The 9720-nt window shown below is 53.4% G+C and overlaps 1 protein-coding gene across 1 annotated transcript in view; it reads right to left on the minus strand.

The window, feature by feature from the left end:
• Ube2v1 (ubiquitin conjugating enzyme E2 V1) overlaps positions 1–9514 on the minus strand; it is a 29260-nt gene extending 19746 nt beyond the window's left edge. Inside the window, exon 1 of the mRNA XM_028868577.2 lies at positions 9181–9514. Coding sequence (XP_028724410.1) covers positions 9181–9202 — 22 coding nt within the window. The 5' untranslated portion in view covers positions 9203–9514. The remainder of the gene's footprint in view (positions 1–9180) is intronic.
• Between the last annotated feature and the right edge of the window lie 206 nt (positions 9515–9720).

Here is a 9720-nt window from a genome sequence, read left to right on the forward strand (position 1 = left end):
GGCCTCTCCCAGCACGGAGGGCCGGTTAGTCTCCCCATCTGAGCACACCTCCATGTCTTTTCCAGCAGGTACGTGATTTGTGCTGACACACCCTCAGCCCTACAAAATTCTAACAGATTTCTGAAAACGCATCCAGGAAAGTCACAGAACCCTTAAAAGGGAGTCTAATTATTATTTTGGGGGGTGAGGACAGGGTAGTCCAGGCTGGCCTTGAGCCACCTGCCTCTACCCCCAAGTCCTAGCATTACAGGTGTGCCTACCATGCTTGGCTTGAGAATCTTATCAAAAGGCTAAGTATGGATTTTAAATTAAGCAAAATTCCATAACATATGCAAACAGAACAAGCGTAAGAGCTGTCAATCTTCCCACTGAAGAGGCCAGCAGCCATGCACCCTGACCTCCTGCCAGCCCTGCCCCCCACACCAGTACTTTCTCTTTCTGTTTCCTGCTTTGTCTTTTGCTATCTCACTCCATCTCTGCACCTCTCAGACAGAGCTGTGACTCATTCAACCCGCCCCTCCCCCAACTGGCCTGCTGTCTGGCACATGATGGTGCTCAATAAATGCCTCCTGGATGAACAGCAGAATCATCTGCTCATACTGGGAACTCTAAGTTGACCGAGACCAGAACACTGGGTAATAACATACAACTGAAGTAGGTGAGTGTCTTAATTTTATTGTGTGTGTGGCGGTCGGAGGACAACTTGTGGACACAGTTTTCTCCTTCCTTTTACGTGGGTTTTGGAGATCAAACTCATGTCTCCAGGTTTAGCCAGCAAATGCTTTTATCCACAGAGCCATATTGCCAGCCCAATCGCAGAGTTTTGTCTTTTTCTTTTTCGAGACAGGGTTTCTCTGTGTAGCTTTGCTCCTTTCCTGGATCTCGCTCTGTAGACCAGGCCGGCCTGGAACTCACAGAGATCCGCCTGCCTCTGCCACCCAGGTGCTGGGATTAAAGGTGTGCGCCACCACTGCCCAGCGAGTTTTGTCTTTCAGTTACATTTTACTTGTTTTGTGTGCACCGCGATGCACCTGAGAGGTCAGAGGACAACGTTCAAGAGCTGGTTTTCTTCCACCATGCAGATCTTCAGGTTAAATTCCAGTCACCAGACTCTGTGGCAGGAACCTTTATCCATGAGTCATCTCAGAGTTTTTATGTAAAGTTTGGTAGCTTTTAAAATTACTTCATTTTACATGCATATGTTATGTCTGGATGTGCTGGTGCCACAGCTGGCCTGTGGAACTCAGAGGGTAGCACCCAGGAATTAGTTCTCTCTACCACGTGGTCTTGGCATTGACCATCCTCTGCAATCCATTCCCAGCCCCCAGCCTAGCTTGTAGCTTTGGTTCGCCTGAAACTTGCTATGTAGACCAGACTGGCTGTGAACTCAGGGTTTACCTGCTCCTGATTCCCTAGGGCTTGGAATTAAAGGGATATGCCACCACACCTGGCATTTTTAAAATTTGTACTTAGTTTTTTGAGACAGGGTCTCTTTTACAGCCCTGGCTGTCCTGAACTTGCTACGTAGACCAGGCCGGCTTCCAACTCAGATCCATCTGCCTCTGCCTCAGCAGCGCTAGAATTAAAGGTGTGCCACATCACAGACGGTTCCAACAGCCTTCCTCTGTTTTAAAAAAAAATCTAGGAATCTGAGGGAAACTTTTTGGGGGGTGGTAGTGGTTGTTGAGGATTGAACCCAGGGTTTGGCGCATGCCAGTCAATGACTCTACTACTGAGCTGTATTATCTCCAAATCTCATTTCACTTCTTTGGAGGCAGTATCTCACTAAAGTGTGCAAGCTGGCCTTGAACTGCCTCTACAGCTGAAGCGACCCTTCCACTTCTGATCTTCCTGCCTTTGCCTCTCCTGTAGTTGGGTTGGTTTACCAGTCTGGGCCACTAGGCCTTGCTTATTCTTTTTCTTTCTTTCTTTTTTTTTTTTTTTTTAAATATATACTAAGGTGAACTGGTTCCTCACCAAACTTCACAAGAGAAAAGGCTCTTTCCTGTGCTGGGCTTGAGCCCAGAGCCTCTCCAAGCACTGTACCCAGAGGATAATGCCCAACCCCTATAGAGGGCTCCTCAGAGGAAAACTCATGAACGTGTGTTACTGGTGTCCCAAGCCTTTAGAAACAGCACAGGAAGCTAATACAACTAGTGTTGTTCTGTCTACAAAGCACTGAAATCCATGTGGCCTAAGGGCACCTCAGTCCCAGAACCTCAGGGCATGAATTCAAACACAGAATGAGTTCAAAATCAGATGTGCAGTTATGGCAAAAAGTGAAATCTAGGACTGGCAGGTTGGATCAGTGGGTCAATGCCTTTGCTGCCAAGCCTGCCTCCCTGAGTTCTAGCCCTGGACCCCACAGAGCAGAAGAGTCAACCTATGCAAATTCTGACCTTCACCCCTGTGATGTGGCACATGTAACCACACAAAGTAAATGAATGTAGTAAAAAAACAAAAACAAAAAACAACTGAAATCCAGGTGCCGGCAATATGGCTCAGAGGGTGAATACACTGTCACCAAGCCTGGCCCCGAGTTCAATCCCTGAAACTGACATGGTGGAAGAGAACCAACTACCACTAAGTTGTCCTCTGACCTCCAAAAGTATGCCACAACACATGCCACCCTCCGGAGGAGGAGAGGAGAGGAGGAAGAGGAGGAAGAGGAGGAAGAGGAGGGAGAGGAGGAGGAGGAGGAGGAAGAGGACTACAACCAGACAGACTGACCGACCTGCAGGTTGAAAAAGCATGAATGTTTGATAGTTTTATACGATGTCCTAGGGAAACACTGAACACAGTAATTTGAAGCATAGAAAACATTAAATCTTGGGAAAAGGATTCTGGGGTGTGCGTATACTACCTGCAATTCCAGCCCTCAGGAAGCTGAAGCAGGGAGACTATGAGATTGCAACCAGCCAGGGCTACACAGCATAATCCCGTCTCTAAAGCAGACAGAATATTCAAAGGCTGTGAGTTCAGAGTCCGGCACCATCCAAAGCTAGGTGTAGCAGTGTGTGCCTGGAATCCCAGCACTTGGGAGATAGAGGCAGAGGCCCAGGAGTTTGTGGTTATCCTCTCCTTTACAAGTCAAGTTAGAGGTCAGTCTAAGATCATGAGACACAGCCTCAAAAACAAACTCACAAAAACCCCAGGTGAGTCAGGCAATCTCTAGGAGTTTGAGGCCAGCCTGGTCTACACAGTGAGTTCAGGCCAGTCAAGGCAACACAGATGTGGTGGCACAAGTATTTGACCTCAGCACTTGAGAGGTAGAGGCAATGATCTCCGTGTCTGAGGTCACCTAGAACTGCATAGTGAAACTGTCTAAAAATAAAATTATTTTTTGGAAGCCTCATTCAGTGGCTCACATATGTAACTGCAGCACTAAAGAGGCTGAGGTAGGAGGACTGCCACAAGTTCCAGGCCAGCCTGAATTAAAGAGTAAGATTTTGCCAGGCGGTGGTAGCGCACGCCTTTAATCTCAGCACTTGGGAAGCAGAGGCAGGTGGATCTCTTTGAGTTTGAGGCCAGCCTGGTCTACAGAGTGAGATCCACACAGAGAAACCCTGTCTCGAAAAACCACAAAAAAGTAAGATTTTGCCTCAAAACTAATAAACATATATATAAATAAATAAAATTACAATACAAACATCTTTGGAGAACTGGGGACCACAAAGCTATGATATGGTTCTGGCAGCCTGTGTGTCCTGCCCCGCAGAGAGGGACCCAAGCCGCAGGTCCCCCCCATCCCGTCGCCCCCCACCCCTTCCAGCTCTTCGAGACAAGGTTTCTCTGTTTAACAGCTCTGGATGTCCTGGAACTCACTTTGTAAACCAGGCTGACTTTGAACTCAGAGATCGACCGTCTATGCCTCCCAAGTGCTGGGATGAAAGGTGTGAGCCACTCAGCTCAGCCCTAGTTCATGATGGTGGAGTTCTGGGTCCTGAGAGAGGAGCTGCTGGCTGGGTTAGGTGCCTGCTCAGGGCAGACACCAGCTTGTGCTAGGACCAGTGTGCTGCTCTAGCCTCAGGAAGTGACAAAGCCTGGCAGGAGCCCTGGGAAGCTGTATCACTGAAACCGGACAGTGGGCAAACGATGACTTTTGTTCTGATGGCCAGTCAGCCTGAAAGCCGGCCTGGGATGTCCTCTGGGAATTCCAGGATGAGAGCCTCTGGGGGTGGCCCAGCAATATGACAGGCCTGTAGACTGACTGTTCTATGCAGAGATAAGAGGCTCTAGTGGAAGACTCCATGGCAGGCTGATGCTATTTTTTAAAGATTTATTTACTTTGTTTTGCCTGCATGTATGTAAATGCACCATGTGTGTGCCTGGTGGCCTGAGGGTGTTGGATCTCCTGGAACTGGAGTCACCGGTGGGTGTGGGTGCTGGGAACCCATCCTGGGTCCTCTGCAAGAGCAGCCAATGCTCTTAACCCCGGAGCCAGCTCTTCAGCTCCCATAATCTATCAATCCTTACAGCTTAGTGTGACAGGATAGAAGACCTGCTGGGGGCTCAGTGACCAAGCCAAAGATCAGATCTTCTCTGATAGGGTAGAGGCCAAGAACGAGACAGAAATCCAGTTCAGGAAGGAGCCACTGAATTCCATCCCTTCCTTCAGGGACAGCCCCACTCTGAGTTCCGCACCTCTGCATCACCCTGTCAGACACAATTTCCCTGCAAGCATCTGGTCAGAGAACTTATTACGACAGCCCAGTGTTTACTGAATAGCTGCTGTGTCACCCAGCCATCCGGTCTCCTCACCATCCCAGAAGGCATCTGCCTCAACAGGTTCATGAAGTGAAGAGATGTGCTCAAGCCAGTACCTGGCACCCAGCGAGCCCTCCAAGTGCAAGTTCAAGTCTTAGAGCCAGGGTGCAGTGCACACCTGTAAGACCAGGCTCAGGAAGGACTGCCCGGGTCTGAGAGCAGTCTAAGCTACAAAGTGAGACCCTGCCTCAAAACCACCAAACAAAACAACAACAACCTCCCAAAGCTCCCAGAAATCAAGCATCCTGAAGGCTTGCACACAGATGAGGACAAGCACCTACTTACTCGATGGGTAAGACACAGGTGTCCCCAGCTCAGCAGGTGTGGATTACTCAGAGTAAGGTGCACAGAACAACTTCCTTAAAGGCAGACCTCATGGTGGTGCTCACCTTTAGTCCCACCGTGACTGGGGAGGCAGAGGCAGGTGATCTCTGAGTTTGAGGGAGTTCCAGGATAGCTAGGGCTACATAATGAGAACCCTTCTGGGGAGTGGGGGGATCACCTCACCTAACGCCGCTCTGGGTGTTGCTGTGGCCTTTCTCAACTAAGCTGAGACTTGTATTTATTCCACTGTCATGACCTTCTGTAGAGTGTCAACTCGGGACAAAGAACAAGAGAGGGAGGGAAAAAGTGGAGGTAGATGGGGTTTGTCGTCCTTTTGATGTTAGGAACCAAACCAACCGAAGGCTGTGCTAGGAAAGTATGCTACATGAGCTGAACTCAAGTTAGCAGGAAGGGGCAAAAGCTCCAAGAAAACTCACTTGGCAATTCTCTTCTAAAGATCTGTTTTTTTCTGTTTATATGTATGTGTCTGTGTATGACACATGTGTGCAAGTGCTCATGGGCCAAAAGAGAGGTACTAGAGCCCGAGGCTGGAGTCAGAGGCAGTTGTGAGCTGCCGGACGGGGATAGGGGTGGGGTAGGATGAGGTGGGGTGCTGAGAACAGGGCTCTGGACCTCGGGAGGAATAGCAAGTGCTCTGAACCACTCTGCCAGCCCTTGTGTGGCAATTCTTGATACAGTGGTAGCTGGCAGCACATACCTGTGATCCCAACACTTGGGAGACGGAGGCAGGAGGATCAGGGGTGTGTCAAAGTCATCCTCAACTCCACAATGGGTTGAGAACCAACCTGGGTTACAGACAGCCTGTCTTAAAATGACAACACAAAATAACACGAAAAGAAAAGAAGAAATCCCACTTGGACTGGCTCACCAAGCAGGCCCCACTGAGGGCAGGCCCATCAGGAAGCAGCTATCCCGAGGACAGGCCACGGGGGAGAAAAGGCACTTGGCTGTAAGGGACCTGAGACGGCTCACAGTAAGACCCATAGGAACTGGGGCTCCTCTCCCACCTCCAGCTGTCTGGGGACACCCTTGAGTGGAAGGAAAGACTACAATCTCTACCGCCCAGATGGTGACATCTCTAGAAGCTGGATGTGTGCATGAGGCCACACCCCTGCACACATATTTGCAGTGGCACCCTGCCAGGGCTTGTCACTCTGGCACTTGGTATCTGGTTAACTGTCAGGGTAGGGCAGGGTAGCACAGCATGTGGGCTGCTGGATGAGAGGAAGGACCTGGCAGCCAAGGCCACCGTGTGATATCCTGCAGTCCTGGAAACACAGGAGGGAAGGTGCCTGCCACTGCAGACATCTTGAGTGGTTGTAGTGTGAGCATCTCCACTCCTGAGACTTGTGCCAAGATCACAGCAGCAAACCATGTGGGAAGGTGCCAGCAGCAGTGCCCACAAAACCTGAGCTCAACCCTTACAGGAACTCCAAGGCTACACAGTGGTTTCCTGGCAACCAGGGCATGGATTAATGAAAAGGCTCAGTCTAAAGGTGGACTCAGGCCTGAGCACACCTGAGGGGTGTAGGGGGGAGCAGAGGCTAAGTTTAACCAATTAAGGTCCATTTCCACTCTTAACACTCCACAGGCTCTTGATGCCTTCCAAGGCACAAGTGAGATCTCTTCAAGGCATTCATTCGTCAGCAAACACTGAATCCTGCTTCATACCAGACACGTGTTCATTCATCTCTCTCCATCTCATCACTAAGGCCTTTACATTTCTTCCTGACACCTAGTTATTGGGGGAAGGGGCACCTAGGGAGGTCAGAGGGCAACTTGTGGAAGCTGGTTCTTTCCTAGAAAAATTTGGGTCCTGGGGATCAGACTCAGGGCCCAAGGCTCGGCAAGGACCTTGACCTGCTGAACCAGCTCACTGGCCCCATGCCTCTTAATTTGATCTTTTAACACTACAGGCTGGCCCCACTACAGGGCCACTGCCTTGACAGTTCTTCCCCACCACTGGTCTTGGTTCAAATGTTGCCCCAGAAGCCAGACCCCCTCCCTCATCACAGCACACAATTTTCTTCCCAGAACTTCCTGCTTTGGAGTCACTTTATTTATACCCTGAATGGCCTTCTGTCTAGTTTGAATGAAATTCAAGGAGAGTGGTGTGCCTATCTTGTTTGCTGTGCACAACAGGACACAACAGGTCCCAGTAGCCATCTGTGGACTAGAGGGAAGCTGGGGGATGCCTCCCGGGACCTCCAAGCCTTCCCTATGCTATATAACGACACTAGATGCTCTTGCTTCTTTCTGTGGTGCCACGGATGGAAGCCAGGGCCTCCAACATGCGAGATCACACTCTACCACTGAGCCACACTCCAGCCCCAGCTCTCTTGGATTTCGGTCAGCAGCAGCTGCTGCTGTTGGTATCTCCCCTCCCTGTACTTAGGAAGCACTGGCAGGTCTCAGAAGTTAGAAGCAGCTGTCAAACCGGATTGTGAGATGGTCTCAAGTAACGACAAGTTGAGCCGAGTGGCAGTGCCACCCCAATACTGGCTGCCAGGTGCTGCACTCCCAGGCCCAGCAGGGACACTGCTCTGAGAGATGCCCCCGCCCCACCCCAGTCCAGCCTGACTCAGCCTTGGTCTTCCTGGAGTGCCCATGCCATGTGTTGGTGAATGACTGACTCAGCACCGTAGTCTTCTCCAGGAGATCCCAGGCAGTGTGTGATGGGTCACTGCAGACAGAACCGCTCTACTTCGCATCCCTTCACCACCAGCACCACCACCCTCTCCTAACACACACAAGGAGGGCTCCTTGGAATACAAGACCAACCCTGGAAAGACGACCCCCCTCCAACCAACCCAACCCTAACTTTTGTTGCTGGTGGGGCCTCACACAGCTCCAAGATGCCAGTACCCAGGCTGGCGGCCCATCCTTACCCCTTGCCCACCTCCACTACCAGACTCCTGAAGGTGCAGCTTCTCATCAAAAAGGGGCACCCACTCTCTTCTGAATCATTCACTCGAACAGCCAGACTCTCCCGCCTCCCCAGACCCGGAGGATCTCCTTCATCAATGCCTACCCCGCCTCTAGACCGCCAGAGCCGTACTCCAATAATCAAGTGTTAAGTTGTCAGTGCTGAGGAGGACCCTTCAGGTTTCCCCTCAGGCCCGTCGCAGGTGGTGGCACAGCAGGCTTCTCTTAGCCCACCAGAAACTGGCAGGGCTTCTCCCCTAAAAGCGCCACCGTCTTCCCCTCTTGCTAGTCCTTCTGTGTCATCCAAGAGTTCCCATTTGAGTGTTCCTCTCCCACCCATGCAGATAATGGGGGGGTGTCTGAATTGAACCCATATATTTTCCCCAATTATCCGAAGTGACCGCCTCCACCAAACAGGCACTTCCTCCATCCGCCCGGTGCAGGAAGAGGAGGTTTTTCTTCTCTAAAAGAAACATCTGCGGGACTGCACCCCAAGCCTTCCCACCGGTGACACGACCCTACAGACCCCTCGCAGGGCTCCCGAGGCACCTGCTCGTGCCCACCCCACATGCGCGCCCCCTGAAACCTAGCTGGGCAGACCCTGGTCTCTACCACCCAGGCCTGCGCCCGCTACCGACGCCCTGGCTCAGCCCGTGCAGATGCCCCGATTTCCCCGGGAAGCGACCACCATGAGCTCTCCCTCTCCTAGCCCCGACCCCAAACTGGCGCTGGGCCCTGGGGTGGCCTCGCCTGCGGCCCGCGAGGCTCCGTCTCCTCCCGTGCTCCCTCGGGTTGCGCCCGCGTCCCCCACCAGGCATCCCCGGCTCCCCGTCGCTCGGGCTGGCTCAGTGGGGGCCTCACCCGGGCGTTCCCCGGCTCGCTCGGCCCCTCGGCCGGCCTCCCCCACCCCCAACCCCCGGAGGCGCCCGCGGAACCTCCGGCTTGGCCGCACCGCCCACGGCCCCGCTGCCCCCGCCCGGGCTTCCGGCCGCCGCCTGCTCGTCCCGGCCCGGGCCGCGCCTCCAAGAGCAGCCGCAGGGAGAGCGCGGAGCCCCGTCCCGGCCACCACGGCCTCCGCTAGCCCCAGGCCCAGCCCAGCCAGCCCGCGCCGCATCCGCCAGCACGCCCGGCGCCTCCGCTCACCCGAGCCTGTGGTGGCTGCCATCTTGCGTCGCTGTCGCTCGAAGGCCGGCCCCTTCTTCACCCCCCCTTTGAGCTTCCCGGGCGCTGGTGCGCAGGCGCAGGCGTGGACGCAGCCGCAGACGGTGCCGCTGACGCCCGCTCGGGGTCGCACGAGCCGGGCGGGAAGGGCTTCGCCCGGGTCTTCCGCGAGCAAGCACGAGGGGCGGGGCAACCTGCCAGCCCCGCCCCGCGCGGGCGCGGGGGAGGTGTGCAGGTGCTCGGCGGCAGGGCCCGGGGTGAGCACGCTGTGCGGGGAGAGCCGAGCGGGGCAGGGCTGCGGAGCCCGGCGCTTTTCTTCGCCGGGCTCCCCTCTCGCTCCGTCGCGAGCAGGTTATTATTAAATGCGAAAATGAAGCCAGGAGATGTCCAGTTCAGCTGTTAAGTAGCTGAGTCAGAACTGGAACCCAGGCCAGATGATCTTTGTTGTGGGGTACCTGAAGAAAAGAAAAACACCCGAGAGGCCTGAATAGGTCAGACTGTGGCCACCACAATCTTGTTTCC

The sequence above is a fragment of the Peromyscus leucopus genome, chromosome 4, assembly GCF_004664715.2.
Source record: "Peromyscus leucopus breed LL Stock chromosome 4, UCI_PerLeu_2.1, whole genome shotgun sequence".
In the NCBI taxonomy this organism is placed as follows: domain Eukaryota; kingdom Metazoa; phylum Chordata; class Mammalia; order Rodentia; family Cricetidae; genus Peromyscus; species Peromyscus leucopus.